The sequence below is a fragment of the Choloepus didactylus genome, chromosome 12, assembly GCF_015220235.1.
Source record: "Choloepus didactylus isolate mChoDid1 chromosome 12, mChoDid1.pri, whole genome shotgun sequence".
Lineage (NCBI taxonomy): Eukaryota > Metazoa > Chordata > Mammalia > Pilosa > Megalonychidae > Choloepus > Choloepus didactylus.
This window is the reverse complement of record NC_051318.1, coordinates 20,860,749-20,882,803: the sequence shown is the minus strand read 5'-3', so window position 1 is coordinate 20,882,803 and position 22,055 is coordinate 20,860,749. Positions and strand designations below refer to the sequence as shown.

General features: G+C 42.0%; 1 protein-coding gene across 4 annotated transcripts in view; it reads left to right on the top strand.

Moving 5' to 3' along the window:
• The first annotated feature begins 1,581 nt into the window (after positions 1–1,581).
• The window catches only part of TFDP1 (transcription factor Dp-1), a 127,769-nt gene continuing 107,295 nt past the window's right edge, over positions 1,582–22,055 (top strand). The window contains exons 1-2 of one of the 4 annotated variants that reach the window (XM_037800454.1): positions 1,582–1,708; positions 3,862–3,937. In XM_037800454.1, coding sequence (XP_037656382.1) covers positions 3,926–3,937 — 12 coding nt within the window. In that variant the 5' untranslated portion in view covers positions 1,582–1,708; positions 3,862–3,925. The other 3 variants (XM_037800452.1, XM_037800455.1, XM_037800453.1) reach the window with 3 other exon arrangements.

Below are 22,055 nucleotides of genomic sequence, written 5' to 3'. Positions count from 1 at the left end.
TACTTGGATCTTTGACCAAAACTTTGAGAGAATTCTGTTCTCTTTTAATACAGAAACAGGGGCTTTTTTTGTAGGGTATTTGTCTAGGGAGAGGCAAAAAAGAACTTGTTTCCCTTTTCCAAGGAAAACAGCCTCGGTGAGCTTCCAGTATGTAGGCACCTCCTGCAAGTTAAGAATATTTAATGACAGTGATTTTTGTGCAGAATATTTTCCAAATAGTATTGGAGAAAATCTGTAAATATTGTTGAATTACTGGAATCTAGAATTTGTAGGAAAGCGGTTTAAGATTCCATACTCTGATTTTAAGTGTGTGTTTTCCTGAGCCCCCATGTCTCATGGTGAGGCTTGTGTGCTAAAGTGGCTACAATTGGATCCAAGAGACTGGGAAAGGGGGCTAACCATTGCATTCAAAGGTTAAATATTCAAATTTAGTAAAAAGTAAATAATTTCTGTAAAAGACAAGGAATGGCACTAGGAAAATAAGACCATTTGCAGAGTATAATAGAGGAAAGTTGGTTCTGAAATCATCGGAACTTGCTAATGGGTGAAGAGTTGTAAAACTTTCACCAGTAAAGAATAATGTCATTCTGCCGACATTAATTTGTAGGACTTTTCTTCTTGGTGCCTTTTATTCATCCCCACCATCAATGTGTGCTAATCAGTACCTAGAATATGAAGATTTTTGTATTAGCTTGTCTTCAAAGAAGAAACCAATGTTAATTAGCTTGCTAACAGTTTAATACAAGTGAACAGAGATTTAAGGGATCTGTGCATTACCAAAGAAATAGAAGTGGGTGTAATCAGCATGAAAGTGGTTAAATTGTGAAACCGTGCTAAGTGGGGGTGTAATGTAGTAATAACATGTTGCACATACAGAGCGCCTTTGGTCTGTGCACCTCAAAGTACTTTGCAAACGTTAATTATGCATCACACTATGAGGCAGCGAGGTAGGGCAGGGAGGGCTTGGACGCTGCTGCCCAATCCAGAACTGAACTTCGGACTCCCGACTCTAGATGCACCAGCCAGCCCTCTGTTGTGTTTCTCCTTAAGGCTGAATCCACCCGCTGGCCTTAGTAGTTGCGAGCTCGAGGTTGTGACTAAGTCTCCAGATACAAGGGTTCCATAAGCTGGACTGGTGATGAGGTCGCTTCTGCAGTCAGGGGATTAAACTGGGCTACCTGGTTTTCCCTTCTGAACCCACTTCCGGGATGCCTCCCCGGGTGGCACCGAGGATGCATGGAATTGTTTGGAATCTGGGTGGAGGGCGGTCGTGGACGTGGAGACGTGCGGTGGCCGGGTGTCCGAGAACGCCTCATCTCCGGGAGGCGGCGGGGCCAGGCGCGCGGTGCCGGGCCAGGAGCGCACGCCGGGGGAGGCAGGAGCTTCCGCGCGGCGCGCCCGCCTGCTGCCACAGACGCTCGCCGCCGGGCCTCCGCTTTCCCTCCCTCCTCCGCACACGCACCCGGACACACACAGAAGAGCCCCTCTCCCGGCGCCGGCGGGGGCGGAGCAGAACTGGCGGGAGGAGGCAAGGAGGGAGGGAGGGAGCCAAAGGCGCGAAAACGGCGCGCAGGCGCGCCGCGCTCCCCGAGGCGGAGCGCGCGGGGGTGAAACTGACACTTTGGGCCAGTCTCTATGGGGCCGCTCGTGGCCGCACGTCACCGCGCTCCCGGCACGTCACGCCGGCTCGACGCTCCCGGTACAAAGTGTAAGTTTCAATTTTTTTCCCCCGTGCCACCGCTTCCCGGGCCGCGGAGAGGCACGGGAGCAGAGTAGGGTCACAGGGTGTCTGGCCAGAGCGGCCGGTACTCCCTACCCTCGCCGTCCTCGCGTGAGTGCGGGGCAGCGGCCGCGGGACCCTAGACCTCCGCGTCCTGCATCGCCGCCCCCAGCCCCGCGCGCGAGCGTGGACCGGGAGAGCCAGGTGCAGGGCGCCGGCCACCCAGACGCTGCCGGCGGAGAGCGGGTGCGCGCGGACCGAGGGCGGCCGGGGCTGCGGGAGGGGAGGGAAGAGGATGCCCTGGGGCGGGAACCCCGGGAGGATGGAGAGGGGGAGGGTGCGGAGCGCCAGCGCCGCGGGAGGATGGAGCTGGGGGATGGGGCGGAGGGCAGGGCGAGCAGCTGGTCCTGGAGGGAGGGGGCACCGGGTGGTCCGCGGGAGCCCGGCCCTAGAGGCGGCCCCGGGGCGGGCCTGGGTCGGGGCTGGCTGCGGGGGGCGGGCCAACGGCGGTGAAGGGGTAGCCGGGGCCGGACTGGTCCCCCGCGGGCCGGCCCCTCGGCCCTGCCCCCGCCTCGCCTGCGTGTGGGCGCCGCGCGCACTGCTCGGTGTCTCCTTGGGGCTCTTTCCTGGTGCTCTGTGTGCGCTGCACATGTGCAGTCGGTAAACCTTCCCCCACCCCGCACCCCCCACGCCGCCGCCGCCGCCGCCGCGCCTCATTGTAGCCGCTGCAGTTGGTGGTGGGCTGCAGGGCTCGCCGCCGCCGTTCGGTGGGTGGGTGGGCGGCCGGGGAAGAAGCCGCTCTCCAGGTGACTTGACCTCGGCTGTAGGATGTGGAATGGGAGAGAGGGGGTGCGGGTGGGGAGGAGGACACGATTGGGCGGGAGAGGGCCCGGCGGAGGAGAGCGGGTGGTGGGGCTAGTGGGGGACTCTGATCACCGCCTGGGTGGATGCGGTGGGGGCTCGGGACGACCGCACGGGGGTCCCCGGGTGGGGGCAGGCGGGGCGGCAGGGCCGGAGCTAGGCCCTCCAGGCCCCGGCTAAGCATCGCCGCGCGCGGCTCAGCCGCCCTGGGGCGCGGGGCAGCGAGGAGGGGGTCGGGGGGCGCCTGTTGCCGGGAGGTGCACCGGACGCATGCGGTGGCGGGCGGCGGGGCTGCAACTGCAGCCAGATCCGTCCCGGGCCGGAGCGCTCCGTCCTGCTCCCGGCCCCGGCGGCCGGATCCGCTCCGGCCTGCAGAGAGAGCCTTCGGGAGGGGACGGGGAGGGGCTGACCCTTCCACCGACCTGGTCCTTTCGGGAGCTCCCGGCCTAGAACTGCCGGTTCCGGTGGCGGGCGGGGGAAGGGAGGCTCCTCTCCGTGGAGGTGGCTCCTGAGGCCTAGTGACAGGTCAGGGAGAGCCAGGACCCGGACGGGCTGGGGGCGTGGAGGTTGAGGGTGGGGGGCTGCGAGCAGTTGGGACTGGCTCAGGTGACACTAGGAACCCACCTGTCAGAGTTAACAGTCCACCTAGGCTTGGGTTAGCGGGTTGGAGACTGACCAGGGTGGGGGAAGACCCTCTCAAGAGTTCTTTGGGGATGTAGTTCTCTGCCTACTTGTATGTGCTGGGACATAAAAGGGAGTTATACTCCTTTTGTACTTCTGGATATGTGGCAGCGAGTTGGGTTCGTGCATGGGTGTGTGCTGCAGTGGGTAAAGGTGGGGGGGGTATATTTATCTTTTAGAGATACATGAAATGAATGTACCTACTGGTATAATTATGCCATAGCTAAATGCTTTAGAAATGTGAAGGTAGTAGAGGCATGTATGTTCAAGGGTTATCTTTATCCATTGTTTCTTTGGGTGATTTTGGGAAAAATTTAGGGTGTTGTGGCAGTGATTTGGGGTAATGGAATTTCTGCATCCTGGTATATGGGATTGTTTGCCGATTTAAAATATGTTTTCACTTGCTGGAATGACTTTTAAAGTTATAAAGAGTTGTTTTTGCCTATTCTTTCTTCATTATTGAGTAAGGGTGGGTGTTTTGGGAAAGGAGGTTCTTTCTACCTGGAAGCACAATTGGAGTGGTGGTGGGGAAAATGTCTCTGTAAGATGTGATATTTCACTGACTTCTTTTTTCGTTCTTGTTCATTTCTTTTTGTCAGAAAAATCATTGTTTCTTCTCTGGAGGGTGAACATTTATAGAATTGACTTCAAGGATCTGGTAACATGGCAAAAGATGTAAGTATATTTGCTTCATTTACAAATACTAGCTTTTAATAGTGAGAAATTATGAAGCATTGAATTCTTAGTTTTCCCACCTTTTTTGCACATAAACTACAGTACTGTTTATTTTTAAACTTTTAAAGCAAACAAAACAAGATAATGGTGAAAAAGAACAAAGATATCTAATACCCTTCATGAAGATGTTTGACTTACCTTTGTGTTTTTTTTTTTGTAGTCTCGAAAGCCTGATGGTAAATGTTATGTGGTGTTTAAATGATATTAATTCCACTTTTTCTTAATCTTTTCAGACTGCATTAAATTTACAATTTTGAACATCTTTGTTAAAGGACATTCCTTAATTAAATGAGAAGGGGAATATAAAATACTTAGCATGTAGTACCAACAGCTCGACAGTTGCTGGCTTTGTACCTTTTTTCTAATGCTCAGCAAGGAAGGACTCCATTTTCTTAGGATGAACTTCCACAAGGAGTCTAGAACTGGGGAGCATTGCTTACCATGAGCAGAGTGACCCTAAACTTAGGTTGTAAACAGTGTGTATCTGTTTTGTGTAGAGTGAAGGAAGTTAATTCAGCTTTGAATGACAAAGTGTTTTGGCCACTTTTTTCCCCAGAAAAATGAGATTTGGTTATTAATGAAATGCTGTGAAAAACACTAGTTGCTTTAGCTTGCTTTGTATTTGTTATGAAACTACAGTGTTCTGAAAAATTTTTATCTTGTTTAAAGATATTGCTTTTGGGTCTGAAAATATTGTCTGCATTACTGGTCCATGCAGTTTTTTGCTACACTTTGTAAAATCAGTTAAAATCACTTAAACACCAGCTATATTCCTTAGTGTTTCTTAGAATGTATTGTTCTGTAAACGTTAGTAAAAGGTAGTAAAATAAGTAAAAACATTAGTAAAAAGAGGCTGTTTATTTACTTAACTGTAGTTGGAAATACAACTCAGGCACAGCGTCTGCCTGAAACTCAGAATATGCAGTAAAAATGTATTCATATCTGTTGAACCAAATAATAGATAGTAAACCCTTTCCATCAGTTTAAAAGTTTTTAATAACCTCAAAAAAGTCTTGCCGAATATCTTGCAGTATGCCCCAAACTCCCACTAACAATTATGCATTTACTCATGTTAGCCAGGTTTAATTTGGTTTAATTTGGTACAGAGGATGTATAAACACATGGTTTTCTTTTTTTTCACAGTAAAAGTCATATTCTGTATATGATGCAACATTAATTTTATCATTTCCAATTACATTTGTCAGTGGCCATGCCCTGTACTCCTTTTGTGTGCCATAAAAGTGCAGGACAGCAGGATGTGTGGTATATACTCTAGAAACAGAATATTTAAATACTCTTTAAAATGCTGATGCTGGACCCTAATATGTTAGAAGACATTTCTGTGTGTTTTATAGTTTCAGGGAACAGAGTTAATTTTTACTTTATTAAACACACTTAGATACTTAATTGATGAAGTGATAGAAGTGAGAGGTGAGGGAGACAGTCCTCGTCCTTGAGGGCATCATGGACTCTGCATTGATTTAATTTGGACCTTCCATGTGCTAGATGCAGTGTTACACTCTGGGGGATATAAAGATAAATATGTCAAGGCTTCTGCTTTCTGTGCTTTCTAGTTGCAGGAAAAGGCTCATAAACGGTTTACTCTGATGTGATCACTTCTGGAGGAGCAGCACCTGCAAAGTGCTGTAGCAGCCAGAGTTGGGGGGTGGCCAAGTGATGGGAGCATTTTGCATGATTTGCCTTGAGCTGATTCTGGATTATCCTTTGCAGTATGAGTAGATTACACAGTGGAGAGTTGGGGAGGGGTGTGTTATGATGAGAATCACCAGGGTATTTCAGGCAGAGAAATAGGCTGTGCTGAAGAGAGGAAGAAATCTGGTATGACTGGAACCCGGATTCCATGAGGGGTCTGGTAGATAGGCTGGAAAGGTATGTAGATTGTGGCCAAGTAGAGGAATTTGGCTTTTATTCTGTAACAAAAAAAAATTTTTTTTAAGTAGGGGTATGGCATTTGTGTTTTGGAAGATGACTTTGGCAGCAAGTGTTGGAGAGGAACATAGAACAGTAGTTTAAAAACATTTTCTTTAAGCAGTGGAACTTTAGTTGAAATCTTATATGTAAGGTAAAGAGCCTATAAAAATAGGAGGAAGCAGCATAGCTCTAGTTGAAGAGGGTGGGGTTGGCGGGTAGAGCATTGCATCTTCCCAGCCTAGCTTTGCTGAGCTCTGAGGGGTTCCATGGAGCATGACTGGAAAGAAGAGTGGGACTGAGCTGGTCCTCCGGAGGGTGGAGAGAGCCAGAGCTAAGGCTCATGGTCAGAATGGAGAAGGATGAAAGATTTTGGTGAGAAGGATGAGGAGACAATCATATGGAAGCTTTCTAATGTCTGTGTCAACTGTGGTTGCCAATTTAGGAGATCCAGAAAAGAGGAGCAGGTTTGGCAAAGGGACCATACAAATGGCCAGATATGAGGGAGGTGCTCAGGAGAAAGATAGGTTTTTAAGGGATCATCATTGAATAGCTGGTAATAGAATCAGTAGGTGTTGTGAACTTTCAGTGGCAGAGTGTCTTGAAGACAAGATGAGTGCGTAAGTACTGTCTTAAGAACTGGGGCTGGAAAAGGAGTGGAGAGAGAGTGACGTGGGAGGTAAGTCTAGCAGTGATACTAGTTCTACTTTGAACAAATGAGGTTGGATGAAACTTAGGACTATTTCCTCAAAGCTGTTTGAATGATTATTGCAAGCACAGGACTGGTTTTAAGCTAACTCTTGGTTAACTATTGTCTCTTTGATCTGAGAGATCTAATATCATCTACTCTGTTGGAAAAAAACAAACAAACTTGGAGCTTTTCAGTCATCCTTGGTTGAACTCTGTAGTTCTGTTTCAGTTTAAAAGATTGTGTGAGCCATGTGCTCCAGTTTCTATCCTTATTTCATGTGAGGATTGGAAATTGTTCTCTTATCCATCTCAGTTGTTCCTAATGTGTGTGAATAAAGTGAAAACTCTTAAGTAATTACAACATGCATTTCATTTTGTTCATGCATCCATTTATTTATTATTTTTGGATTACCTGGGTATACTTAGGTGAACAAAAAAGATGTAGTGCAACCCTGTTCTCATGGGGTTAACAGTCTACATGACTGTTATGAGTGAGTGTATGACTGCAAAATGTGATGAGGGCCCCTGTAGGGAAAGAACAGGGTGTTAGGGACCTGGCTGTCGTCAGAGAAGGCCTCTCTTGATGTGGAGCTTTAACTGAGACCTGAAGGAAGAAGGTAAAAGCAGAGGTGGTGTAATAAAAAGACCTTGAAGTTGGACATGATTGTGATATAGTTAAGAGCCACAGCCTAGAGTTTGTATGTACTCTGGCATACATTATACGTTTTCTATATTTTTTCCTATTTTCGAAACACAATAGGTGCTTCTAAAATAAATAGTTATGTCTATATTTTTAAAGATCCAGGCAAAACAGGTAATTCCTTTGTTTTTTGTTGTTTTTTTTTAAACCGACCACACTTCCCAGCCGTTTTATTAAAATAAGCTTTATTCCTTGGTGATTGATATCTGAATTTTATTTTAAAATGCTTCTCTTCAGTTGTATTATTGAGAACATTTAAAACTAGCAGAATAATAGGAATGAGTGGGCAATTTATTTCAAGGAGACTTATGGAGTTTCTAAATTTTTTGTTCTTTTTGCCTTCTCATTTTATTTCTGACAAAATAGAAATAGAAAGATGCAACTTGGGTGAAGGTTTAGTTGAGTGGTAGGTAGAAATCGAGGCTGCTTGGTTAATTCTTAATACTTGTTTCTACTCTCAGCATATTTGAGTCCCTGCTTTCAGGGAAGCCTCAGCCTGGGCCTTTTTGGGGAAGCAGAGATGGGAACGGGGTCCTGGCCCTTAGGTAGATCAGGGTCTTTGTTTTTTCAATTAAAAATGCATTTATATAAATTAAATCGATATATGTTTGAAGTAAAAAATTAAAGTAGACTGTTTTTCTCTATTCATACAATGTATGCAGGGAGGGAAAGAGCGGGAACAAAAGACTCAAACAAAATGGAAGCTTAGACACGAAAAGCAGCAGTGCCCTGCAGCCCCCACATGGCCTGGTGACTCCTGGAAAGCAACCACTATTAACGGTTTTTTTTGGTTACTTCCAGAAATTTAATATAACAGAATTTCTAGTAGAGAGTATCTTTCTAGGACTGCTGTTGGCATTTGGCGCAAGATGTTTCTGTGTTGCGGGGACTGTTGCCCTTGATGCAGGACATTTAATCATCCCACCTCATAAGATGACTGAGTTCCCCCTCCCAAGTTATTGTGACAACATGGAAAGCAATTCTCTTTTACATTTGCAAAAACCAAGTGGGTCTGTTTGCTCCTGCCAACACGGGTTCTTTCACAGCTTCTCCCTTTATGTCACCCTGATAGGTGAAATATGTAGTTCATTGTTTTACTGATTTATGAAAGTAGGTATTCATGAATTTTATTTTTGTGCCAATCATGGATCCCATTAACAAAAATCATGAATTCCATTAACACACATCATGATTGGGAAGGCTTTTCCCTGCTAAGAATGTAATAGCATGTCACATTTTCAGTATAGGCATTCCTTAGAGATACTCCAGGTTTGGTTCCCGACTACCGCAATAAAGAAAATATCACAATAAAGTGAGTCACATGAATTTTTTGGTTTCCCAGTGCTTATAAAAGTTCATACATACTGTAGCTATTAAGTGTGCAATAGCATTATGTCTAAAAAAAAAGTATATATACTTTAATTAAAAGTCACTTTTTTGCTAAAAGATGCTAACAATCACCTGAGCCTTCAGTGACTTGTAATCTTTTTTGCTGGTGGAGGGTCTTGCTTCATTGTTGATGGCTGCTGACTGATCAGGTGGTGGTTGTTGAAGGCTGCGGTGGCTGTGGTAATTTCTTAAAATAAGACAATGAAGTTTGCCTCATTGATTGACTTCCTTTACCAAAGATTTCTTTGGCACGTGATGGTTTTTGATAGCATTTTACCCACAGTAGAACTTCTTTCAAAATTGAAGTCAATCCTCTCAAACTCTGCCACTGCTTTAGCAACTAAGTTTATGTAATACACTAAATCCTTAGTTGTCATTTCAACAGTGTTCATAGTATCTTCACAAGGAGTAGAGTCCGTCTCAAGAAACCACTTTCTTTGCTTGTCCGTAAGAAGCAACTCATTAAATTTTTATCATGAGATTGCGGCAATTCACAGCTTCAGGCTCCACTTCTAATTCTAGTTTTCTTGCTCTTTCCACCACATCTGCAGTTACTTCCTCCACTGAAGTCATACCATGAGGGCTGGAATCCTGCCTAACTCCTGTTAAGGTTGATATTTTGGCCTCCTCCCATGAATCATAAATGTTCTTAATGGCATCTAGAATGGTGAATCCTTTCCAGAAGGTTTTAATTGACTTTGCCCAGATCTATCAGAGGATCGCTACCTATGAGAGCTATAGGCTTACAACAAAATGTATTTCTTCAGTAATAAGACTTGAAAGGTGAAATGATTCCTCGATCCATGAGCTGCAGAATGGATGTTCTGTTAGCAGGCATGAAAATAACATTTATGTCATACATCTCCATCAGAGCTCTTGGATGACCGGGTACATTGTCCATGAGAAGTCATATTTTGAAAGGAATCTCTTTTCCTGAGCCATAGGTCTCAACAGTGGGCTTATAATATTCAGTAGACCATGTTGTAAAAAGATGTGCTGCCATCTAGGCTTTGTTCCATTTATAGAGCACAGGCAGAGTAGCTTTAGCATAATTCTTAAGGGCCCTAGGATTTTTGGAATGGCAAATGAGCATTGGCTTTAATTTAGAGTCACCAGCTGCAATAGCCCCTAACAAGAGAGTTAGCCTGTCCTTGGCAGCTTTGAAGCCAGGCATGACTTCTTTCTAGCTGTGAAAGTCCTAGATGTCCACTTCCTATCTTAGTTTCTTCTGCACTGAAAATCTGTATTTAATGGCGCCACCTTCATCAATTAACGTAGCTAAATCCTCAGGATCACTGAAGTGAAACACTTGCTGCTTCACCTTGCGCTTTTATGTTATGGATACTGCTACTTAAACCTCATTAACCAACCTATGCTATCTTCAAATTTTTCTTCTTTGGCTTCCTCACCTCTCTCATTCTTTATAGAATTGGAGAGAGATAGGACCTTGCCCTGGATTAGGCTTTGGCTTAAGGGAATGTTGTAGCTGGTTTGATCTTCTGTCCAGACCACTAAAATTTTTTCCATGTCGCCAATACGACTGTTTTGCTTTCTTATCATTTGCATGTTCACTGGAGTAGCATTTTTAATTTCCTTCAAGAACTTTTCTTTTGTAATCACAACTTGGTTAACTGTTTGGCACAAGACTCCTAGCTTTTAGTCTTATCTTGACTTTCAACATGCCTTCCTCACTAAGCTTAATCATTTTTAGCTTTTGCTTTAAAATGAGAGACATGAAAAGTTCCTTTCACTTGAATACTTAGAGGCCATTGTAGGGTTATTAATTGGCCTAATTTCGATATTGTTGTGTCTCAGGGAATTGGGAGGCCTGAGGAGAGAGAGGGGGAATTACCAGATGGTGGAGCAGTTGGAACACACACATTTATCGATTAAGTTCACCATCTTATTTGGACACAGTTTGTGGTGCCCCCAAATAATTACATTAGAAACATCAAAGATCACTGATCACAGATCACCATAATAGATATAATAAATAATGAAAAAGTTTGAAATACTGTGAGAATTACCAAAACGTCTCACAGACAGGAAGTGAGCACACACTGTTGGAAAAATGGCACCAATAGACTTGCTTGATGCAGGGTTGCCACAAACCTTAATTTGGAAAAAAAACAATATCTGCAAAGCTCAATAAAATGAAGTGCAATAAAACGAGGTATGCCTGTATTAAGAAGGGCTAAGGTTATCAACTTGAAAGTTTAAGAATTATAATTAAGTGCATTCTCATTGTATTAGAATTGTAATTGTGTGAGGTGAAAAGTGGAAAGCACCTGACACAAGTGTGTGTGTGTGTGTGTGCTGTGTCTGTCTGTCCATCTGTCCCTGCCCTGTATTTGTTTCCCCCTCACCCTCTCTTTTTCTTCCCAATATGTGGCGGCTGTTAGCTGTTTGGTATTAAAGCATATGGGAAAATAGTTATAAAATAAAGGACTTCTATACCAGTTGTAGATCTTCTAGAATTAGAGCTGGAAGGAAACTTGGATGACGCCTTCATGCTGCATGAGAGAGAGGCCCAGAAAGGTTGAATTGCTTTCCCAAGGTTACTTAGTGGCATAACTAGAACCTTTGTCTCTGGCTTTCTGTCCAGAGTTTTCCCCAACCACGCCAGGCTTTCTTTAATCACTTGGGAAAGAAGCGTCAACTTAGTGTGGTCGAGAGAAGAGGAACCGGCATCACTCTTCTTTTAAGGCTTCTTTTCCTCTCTAGTCCCCTTTGGCTTCATGGTGTTTGGTTGGACTGTTGTGTTCCAGTATTCATTAAATATCATGAAGATTTGTAAATAAGGCGGGAAGTTGATAGTTAATTAGTCAGATGTTGCAGGGATGCTTTTGCCAAGAGATGTTGAAGTGCAGTTTGGAGTGAATGCAGTAGATTCTCCTTTGGGCTCCCTCACCCCACTTCAGGGTCTGTTTACTGTTCATGGGGAGAAAGATGAAGTGCATCTGACTATCAGGGGCTGCGTGGATGCATGCTTTGAACAGCTAGCCCCCAGCTAGAGAAATGAGTTAAGTTGTGGTAACAGCCCATGTAGGTTACTATTCAGAGTTCCTGTCCCTCAGTTTTGAAAGCTGTTCTGTGATGCCAGTTGTTCTGTATTTTGTGAGCTTATGGGGAAATCCTTAAACTGTATCATTGAGAGCTGGAGACCGATAGAAAATATGCATATACGCTAAGCTTTCGTGTTATGATATAATGAGATCTAGTTTAATACCAATAGGAGGCTAATGAGTTTGTCTACGAATATAAAGACTGAATATCATTTTACAGACCTGGATGATGAAATTCAGTGCTGAAGAAATAAACTTCATATAGCAATAACCTTGCTGTTTCCTTCAGTCTTTGATGAAATGGGTTCTGGGCACAAATGCTCATTCAGTAATTTAGTGAAGTATTTCCTTTGGAGTACCCTCATAAAGGAATGACTTTACATTTGAGTTTAAGAGGCTAGTAAATTTGGTCTACTCAGGTTTAAATAGTGAAGAAATCTATGGTAGTATGCGTGTTTTTCTAACAGGCTTTTCATGTTACAGAATTAATGTTTTTCTACTTGGGATGAAACTGGACAAACTCTGAGATGACATTAAAAAGCAGAAAAGTAGATCTTAGTTAAAAATGTTGCACCTAAAACATCTTGGTTTAAAAAAGGTATTATGCTATTACCTGGTATAAAATTCTGAAAGATTAAAAAGGTATCTTTAGTTGATAACTTTTGTTTCACATAATCAACTCATTTTTTAGCTTTTTACTTTTGGTATTTTAAAAAACTATCTAGTGTTTATTGTAAAATGATTAGAAGATTCACCTTTGGTATTTGATATATAGCTTTATTTACAGTTTTAAGCTTTAGATGATCTTTAGATGACTTTTTTTCTCAGATGATCAGCTTAATTTTTAAGCTCTTCATTCTTGGTATTTAAAAAAATTACATTATTTTTCATATAGAACAATTAGAAAATTTGCCTTTGGAATTGAAACACAGATTTACTTGCAGTGTAGTTTTATATGATTTGTTGTGAGCAACTAGAATTCTAAGTTTTGCTTAGAAAGAAGACCTAGCAACAGTGGATTAGAGATTGCAGAGTATATTTCAAGTGGGGCTCTGGGACAGGGGGATGGACAGTGGGTCCGTCACTGCGAGGGGTAAATGGGTAGATCTCGGGTGTGGTGGAGGGATGCCTGCATTTCCTGAATTAGAGGTTGGATTTGATGACACAGTCCCCCTGTCAGGCGTCTTCTAACTCAAATAATTATGGTCATTAGAGAATTGGTTATAAAATACCACTAATTCTGTATCTTTGTCCATAGCAAAGGGCCCGGGAATAAGTAAGCCTCCAAAAAATATTTTGATTGGGTGGCTGGCTGAGATTGTTACAGAATCCTGAATTTGCTTCTGGGTTTGTATGTGAATGCTGATTATGGCTTTTATATTGTAGGGTGGTTGTTGGGCTCTCTCTATTCAAATGTGGTGGTAAAGATCTACCTCTTCCCATCAAAGTCTGTTATTTGAATTTAGGACTCTAGTTCATCAGACTCCTGCTTTCACACACTCCAGTTTTAAAGGGAATTCTTCTTTGCTGGAATGAAAGCCACTGTGCACTCCCAGTGGTTTAAAAACACAGCATCTTTTTAACACACGTTTTCACTGTGCACTCTGATCTCTCATTAAATAACATATCTAGGGTTTAAAAACATGAGATCTCATAAATAGCTTTGCTAAACAATAGCAACAAGGTAATTATGCTTGTCAGTCAGAAAACTGACATGGTCATTCCGGAATCAGATCTGTCCAGCACCTTCCCCTGGCTCTGTCCTACCTGTTGCCTCTCTGGGTGAGTGTCTTGCTGTGTCCCTCTCCCTCCCCAGGTGACAGGTGTGTTCATTCCCCTCCTTTATGCTTTATTCTGTTGTGGAAATTTGGTTATTTCTGGATAGCAGTCTATTATCAGCATTAATTGTGAGTTTCTGTTTTTATTGAATGACCTTGGTGTGCTGACCTGTATAAACATGCACCTTTCTGTCACAGCCATATTTTGATTATCCATTCAGTAGAATTTTCACAAGAAAAAAGTGGAATTGCTTAAAAAAAAAAAAATCGTCATATTTTTTCTGATCATGAAAGTAATGTTAGTTGTAAAAAAATTTGGAAAATGCAGGAAAGCACAAGGAAGAAAATAAGTCACCAGTCAGCCCATATCTGAGAATAATTATTAGCATTTTTTAAAATTCAGTTTTATTGAGATATATTCACATACCACACAGTCATCCATGGTGTACAGTCAGCTGTTCACAGTACCATCATATAGTTGTGCATTCATGATCCCATTCTATTTTTGAACATTTTCCTTATACCAGAAAGAATCAGAATCAGAATAAAAAAATAAAAATAAAAAAGAACACCCAAATCATCACCCCCATCCCACCCTAGTTTTCATTTAGTTTTTGTCCCCATTTATCTACTCATCTATCCATACACTGGATAAAGGGAGTGCGATCCACAAGGTTTTCACAATCACACTGTCACCTCTTGTAATCTACATTGTTATACAGTCGTCTTCAAGAGTCAAGGCTGCTGGGTTGCAGTTTGGTAGTTTCAGGTATTTACTTCTAGCGATTCTATTACATTAAAACCTAAGAGGTGTTATCTGTCTAGTGCATAAGAATGCCCACCAGAGTGACCTTTTGACTGCATTTGAAATCTCTCAGCCACTGAAGCTTTATTTTGTTTCATTTCACTTCCCCCTTTTGATCAAGAAGATGTTCTCAATCCCACGATGCCAGGTCCGGATTCATCCCTGGGAGTCATATCCTGTGTTGCCAGGGAGATTTACACCCCTGGGAGTCAGGTCCTGCGTAGCGGGGAGGGCAGTGAGATGACCTGCCAAGGTAGCTTAGTTAGAGAGAGAGGGCCACATCTGAGTAACAAAGAGGCACTCAGGGGGAGACTCTTAGGCACAATTGTAAGCAGGTTTAGCCTCTCCTTTGCAGTAACAAGGTTCTTAGGGGCAAGCCCCAAGACAGAGGGCTCAGCATGTCAGTCCATGAGTCCCCAGTGTTTGTGAGAACATCAGCAACAATCCAGGTGAGGAAGTCCAACACCTCTGCATCCTTCCCCAGCTCCTCAGGGGGGCCCTGAATATATATTTTATTCTCCTCCCAAATTACTTTGGGATGTGTTGCTATTTCACTCTAACCTATACAGACCTGCCATATCTCACTTCCTATTCAAAGTTCCATATATTTGTGGTGTTTGAACAAACTGGCTGTAAAAGTTATATTGTTTAGAAAATGTAGATCCTACACCAAATAAACATTTCTTCCCTTGGTCTCACATGGAAGTTGAAGTTTTAACACAGTCAGTTTCAGCCTTTACCCTTGGGCTCGATTTGCCCTATTCTTTTTTTTGGGAGGGGGCACCCGGATATCAACTGATTTGCCCTAGTCTTAACCACATCTGCTTCATTCCTATCTCTAATTGAAGTCTGGGCTCTTTTTTAGCTTTTTTTTTTTTTTTTTTTTTTTTTTTTTAACAGTTGCCATATGCGTTACTACTGACATTCGTATCTGCTGAGCTCTAGCTCTGAGTTTCAGGTGTAACATAGATACCCAATGTTCCAGAGACCAATCAGGTTATACACCAAGGGATCAACATCTCAGAGTTTGGAGATAGCCATTTCAGTTCAGGAATAGATTTGACTGCTGTAAGGGCTTACAATCTAAATTATTAGCATTTTGTGGTATATTCCTGCTGGATTTTTTTTTTTTTAGTCAGATATAATAAATGCATATTTTACAAAGATATAATTGTACTGTACATTTCACTTCTAATCTGCTTTTTCACTTTAATGTGGTGTTAGTATTTCCTCACATGGGTCGATTTTTCTACCCGTGTTATTTTTCGTGGCTGTATGTCTTTTATCTGACACATTGAGGAATTATAGATGGTCAGATATTGAAAAAGCTGGTTAAACTGGGAACTTATAAAAAATGATACATACCTAAACATTTCATATCACATTTGAACAAATATATAGTCATTCACCAATCTTTTGGATAGAGTGAAGGCCTTTTCTTTGCGAGTGGGTTCACTTGTTTGAGTTTCCTATGTCAACCATAGGTATTATAACCTATTTTGCTTTCTGTAGAATGGGTAGAGAACTTAAATGACATTTAAAGACACTGACTTAACCTCCTGGATTTTTTGGTAAGTTTTTCCAGGCTTTTAGAGTTACCTGCCCCATGCCTAATTCAACAGCATTTTTTTCCTTTGTTGTGTTTTGTTTTTAGCAATTTGCTGTTGTCAAGTTTTTTCATATCATTGAACAAAATCGTTTTAGATACAAGAATTGTCTTTCTTTTTGTATTCTATAAGTCTACAAAATATTTAAAGGTAGGTAACTATATTAACATGGAGCTGGCATAACAAGTGTGTAGAAATGAATGCAACTGAGTCTTGGACAGCAGGCCTTTGAAGTTTTTGCAGCCAAATGTGCTTGTTATCCCTGGGCATCCTGTTAGTGACTAGTATTTTGTAGGAGAATGGAGAATGCCGGTTGATTTGTCGAATCAGTTAGTGGAGTTAAGAGAGAATCTGCAAAATAAAATAATAATAAAAAAAAGTGAGAGCATCTGCAGTGTTCCATTGTGTGGATATATACCATAAGTAGTTAACTAGTCCCCTGTTCTTGGATATTTTGGTGGTTTCCAGTTAGTCTTTTCATATTTATACAAATCCACAATGAAATCCTCAGGATAAATTCCTGGAAGTGTAATTGTGCCTGTATAATCTCTGAGACACATATTGTCAAAGTTACTTTCCAATAAGATTATACCAGTTTATACTTACTGCAGGAGAAGGACCCATTTTACTGCCCTCATCAACACTGAGTTTGATAATTACAACCAAAATTACAAAACTTGCTCATTTTGATAGGTGACACTTTTTTAAAATTCAGTTTTATTGAGATATATTCACATACCATGCAGTCATACAAAGCATACATTCAGTTGTTCACAGTACCATTATATAGTTGTGCGTTCATCACCAAAATTAATTTTTGAACATTTTCATTACCACACACAGAAAAATAATAAGAATAAAAAATTAAAGTGAAAAAGAACAGTTAAAGAAAAAAAAGAACACTGGGTGCCTTTTTTTTTTGCTCCCATTTTTCTACTCATCCATCTATGCACTGGACAGGGGAATATGGTCCATATGACTTTCCCAATCACACTGGATAGGTGACATTTTAAATTGCATCTTATTTTAGTTTGCATATCTTTGATATAGAAATCAAATGTTTTCCTTTTAAAAAATTACATTTCTTTATGAATTGATAAACATATCCTGTGCTCATTTTTCTGTTTAGGTTTTTATCTATTTCCTACAGATGTGCATCTGCTCTTTGTAAATTATCAACCTTCGTCCATTGTATCACAGCAAAATATTAACACTAGGTTTGCTTTTTTCATTCCGTAAGAGATGGAAATATATACTCATTTTAATATAAACCTATGAGAACAATCTTAAATTCATACCTTGAATTCTATAATTAAATATGGATAATTTTTTAGATAATTTAAATGCTTTTTTTCCCAGTTTTTTTTGAAGTTGTGGGTTTACAGGATTCCTATATACCACCGTATTATTAACACCTTGCATTGGTGTGGATGAATGCTCTTTTCTTGATTTGGTTAGTTAATATATGTATGTTCACTGTTATTTAGAGTGACCATCAAGACTCTTTGAGCCCTAAGTTCAAATACTAGTTTGTAGTCTTGTAACTTCTTGGGTGAATGATTACAGCATAACATAAGGTTATGTTATAAGTAGATTTTTTTTGGCTATTGCATAATGCCTTACTTCCTCTGCTTAAAAGTATTAATGACTTAGAGTACCTTATATGGGTCTTATTTTTAAACTGTGCTGTTTCTTTTGCCTTCCGGATAAATCAGGGTTTGAATTAAAATATCTTGTTCTGCCTCTATTGATAGAACCTTAATCATATTTTTCAGGGAAGCAGGAAGAAGAGGGAGATTTTTTATGGTGAGACATCAGCCTCTAAAATTATATTTATCACTGAGTTTGGGAACCAGTTATAAAGTCATACCTATCTTTGATCTGCTATACTTTTACATTAATCCAGATAACCAAGTTATTTATTCTTGGAGTTTATTGTTACTTTACAGCTTCTTTCTAAAATCTGTCATTTTAAAATTTAGACATCTTGTTGTTGGAAACAAGGTGTGGCATAAAAAACAAATATTTGCCTTAATATTGTCCAAGAAAGTAGCCTAAAAGTTAAAGAGAAGATGGTCATGCGTTCCTGGGAGTAACTTGAACCTTTGTTTTATGGGACCCTCAATGTAATTCTTTCCCCCACCCCTTCCCCCCAACCACCCTGCTATGCGGCTGGGGCAGAAGGGAAGTCACAAAATTAAACAATCTCATGGGGTTTTGCAACTCCAGAGAGCTTTGAAATCACTGGTCTATAGACTTAAGTATTAGCAGAGCACACTTCCAGGCAGGTGGTGGTCTGCCAAGGGGAGGAACTTCTTCATTTGTATTTAACCTCTTCTTTAACAAATTGAAAAGTGGTTCACATTTGAGCTGCAAAGACAGATTTTATTTTGGGTAGATGGAAAGGGATAAGGGATAAGGATTTAGTGCAGAATTTCATTTCTTTGGCATTTCGTGATTTCAGGCTATACCAAAGGTCGTGACAAGTTAGCGTTTATCGAAAAGATCCTGTGAAAGCAGTAACATTTCCATTTAGGATTCATCAGAATTGGTTTCCGTGTTTAACTATGACTTAACTCATGCTGTGATGGTGATAGCACTGTTCTTTCCTATTTGATAGGCCATTGTTGGAATGACATATTTATCATATCATGGACTATGGTACATAGAAATAATGTATAGTGTTCTAGTTTGCTAATGCTGCTGGGATGCAAAATACCAGAAATGGATTGGCTTTTTAAAAGGGGGTTTATTTGGTTACAAAGTTACAGTCTTAAGGCCGTAAAGTGTCCAAGGCAACAGGGTACCTTCTTTGAAGGATGGCTGATGGCGTCCAAAAACCTCTGTTAGCTGGGAAGGCACGTGGCTGGCATCTGCCGGCTCCCAGGTTACTTTTCAAAATGGTGTTCTCCAAAATGTCTTCATCAGCTTCCAGTGGCCGTCTTCAAAATGTCTGTCTCAGCTCCAGCTAGCCATGAGCTCCTTCTGTCTGAGCTTATATAAGTGCTCCAGTAAACTAAACAAGGCCCATGCTGGATGGGCAGGGCCACACCTCTGTGGATATTATCCAATCAGAGTCAACACCTGCAGTTCTGTGGGTCACATCTCCATGGACACTGAACCAATAGTTCCAACCCAGTCCACACTAATACATCTGCCCCACAAGATTGCATCAAAGAATATGGCTTTTTCTGGGGGACATAAATATACGAACTGGCACATGTAGCATATGTTTATAGAAACTACTTTGCCAGAATAAGTAGTATAAATATAAATAGTAGTATACGATCATGGAAACTTTACATAGTCCATATTTTTTGAGCACTTTCCCTCAGGATGGAGGGTCTTCCTGGACCTTTTTAAATGAACTCTCCAGTCAGAGAGGGCTTTCCTTGGGATCGGGTGCATCATGAACCTACCATGTAAGACATCATCGTGGGTTTTTTTTTTCCGCTTCGGGTTACGAGTTGTCATCTTGACTCCTGATCCCATCCCGTGGCAGGTCTGCTGTCCATCTCCAATTCCATGGTCAGCAAGACCCCAGTCTGGGTGAGCATCCTGGGCCGGCCAGAGGGCCGTGATTCCACCACGTCCTCCAGTGTTACCAGTGCACCGCTTCTCTCACGCTTGCTGTAGAGTTGTTGCTCCACAGCAACCTGCAGAACCACTTGGATTTTAGGAGAATCCCCATTTAGGATATTGGCGAGGGGCTGGTTGGGTACTCTTCTGTTCAGGTTCCTATTCCTCGATGACTTGAGTTTTGTTAAGATGCGCATTTGGATTTTTCTCTAAAAGGGACGGAAATGTCCTGTAATAATTTTTCCAGCAGAGACGTTAGAATAGTGTATTGTTGTTTTTAAAGTTGGTTAGTAAAATGAACAGACTGGGTATGCAGGAGACGTCTCTATCTCCCGAGGGCTTGGCCTGCTGTGGACTGGGGTGTGCGTGAGGGTTTGCGAAGCCACAGGGTAATGGGGGCTTTCTTGAATGCTTTAGTAGACGATGTCTTTATGTGAGGACAAACCTGATGGTGTTATGGAGTAGGCGGCTTCGTTGGGTTGTGATTAGGAGTGGAGTTGGCCTGCCTGGGTTTACATCCCAGCTTCACCACTTACTAGCTGTGTGACCTAGTCTCGCCCTGAGCCTCAGTTTACTTATTCATAAAATGAAGGCAGCCAACATACCTCCTTGCAGGGTGGAGAAGATTAAACGAGATAACAGATCAAATGCTTAGCCCATTCCCTGTTGAAACTTGCATGAATTGGAAAGAGTGAAGCACAAGGCTTTAAAGACATGTGGGGCTCCTCACAAGGCCCAGCGAAACACTCTTTTTGGCCATTAGTGGTCGGTCTAAACAAAACTCTTGGCAGAAACCTCCACTCCAGGTGGCACGACTAAGGGGAAGAGGGGTGTTTATTGTAAGGATTCAGAGCTCTCAGGAAATAAAGTAAGGATGAATGAAAGAGGGCACATTCTCTGTCTGCTCTGCTCAGTCCCTCTCTTCCAGACTTTCAGCAGGCAGGTTTCTCTCCTTACTCATGGTTCCCACCCCTCCTAACTCTGGCTTGTCCTGGCTCTGGCTGTGATTTAGAAGCAACTCATGGGTCATGGGCTGCTGGGGAATTGCTGTAGGGCAGGGTCCTTCCCCAGTTTGGTCAGCCCTGGCTGGAATGGGGTCGGACGGGATAGAGACCCATGTCTTGTTGGGGTTTCCCCTTTTTAGGGATTGGGGATGGTACCTTTAGAAAGGGCAGTGGACGTGTGACAATTTAAATACACCAATTATTTTGGTTTAAAAAAACTTTATGAAGTAGTACAGTGCAGCCCTTCTAGTTCTGATTTAACATTTTAATCATCATAAAGCAAAATCATGTTCTCTTATGGAGTAATGTACTGATTACTAAACATCATAGGTCGCCCTGGCTTAACTCGGGTGACTGCTTAACTGTGTCCCAGGTAAGTTCCCCCAGTGAACTCTCTTCCTCTATTGGTAGCAGGTTCAGAGAATGGAATACATGCTATACAGAGTTTATCTACCGCAAATCAGCGGTGAAAACATCCAAAAGTGGATCAGCAAATATTAAGAAACGTTTAAAAAAATTTTTTTTAAATTGTTTCTTCCAGGCAGTTTTGCATCTCTGCTAGTTCTAGAATATAATAAAGCGTCAGATGTTGTTTTTCTTCTGGCAGAAGAGCAAGTGTTAAAAGTAATGGCTAAAGGAGACTAAGTCAGATTTATGAATTAGAAGAGCAAATGATGTAAGCTTGGTTAGCTTCTTTCTAGGAAGAACTGTAACTCTGGGAGTGATGAAATACTGAATCTAACATAAAAAAAAATTATAAGCTCACCTTTTGATCTGAAGATGAGGTGGTTCCAGCAGTATGTTATTTTGGAGTAGGGGTGGGGGGGGATAATAGTTTAAATGATTTTGCACATGGTTGCCATTTGAGTCCAGCTTGGTGGGGAAGAATTGGATGAAGATGTTAATTTATAGTTGAATATGTGGAAGAGGTGGGTTCCTGGCAGTGTGTACTCAGAAGGCCAAAGCAAGCAAGCGGTACTGCAGAAGAACCATAGAATCGTAGAATTTCGGAGCTGGAAGAGATTTTTGAGATTGTCAAATCCAACTAAAACAAAACAAAACAACAAAAAAGCACTGAAGAGATTGATTGAGGCTGCCTGTTTAAATCATAATTTCGATTACCTTGACGAAGGAAAACCAGTCACATCTATTTGTGTTGCCTTTAACCAAATGTTTTCACTTGTTGATGGCTGATGTCACTACAATAGTCATTCATTCTTTGATCTGCATCCCAGGGTCTCAGCCTGAGCTACTTAATTGGAATTCCAGAAAATCCTTCAGGATCTCAACTCTCCTTTTCCCAGTTACCCTCAGAAAAAGCAAATCAAATTTCTCCACTTCACTAATCTGCCACGCCCATTCCTCTCCCTCTCCATTGAGTCTTGTGGGTTTTGTAAATTTAACCAGTAGATCTTCAACCTTCCCTCCCCTAAAGGGATTTGAAACACGCCCCCCCAACCAGGATATGGATTTCAGTAGCCCACTTAGGTACTTAGGTGGAGCCAGCTCTTA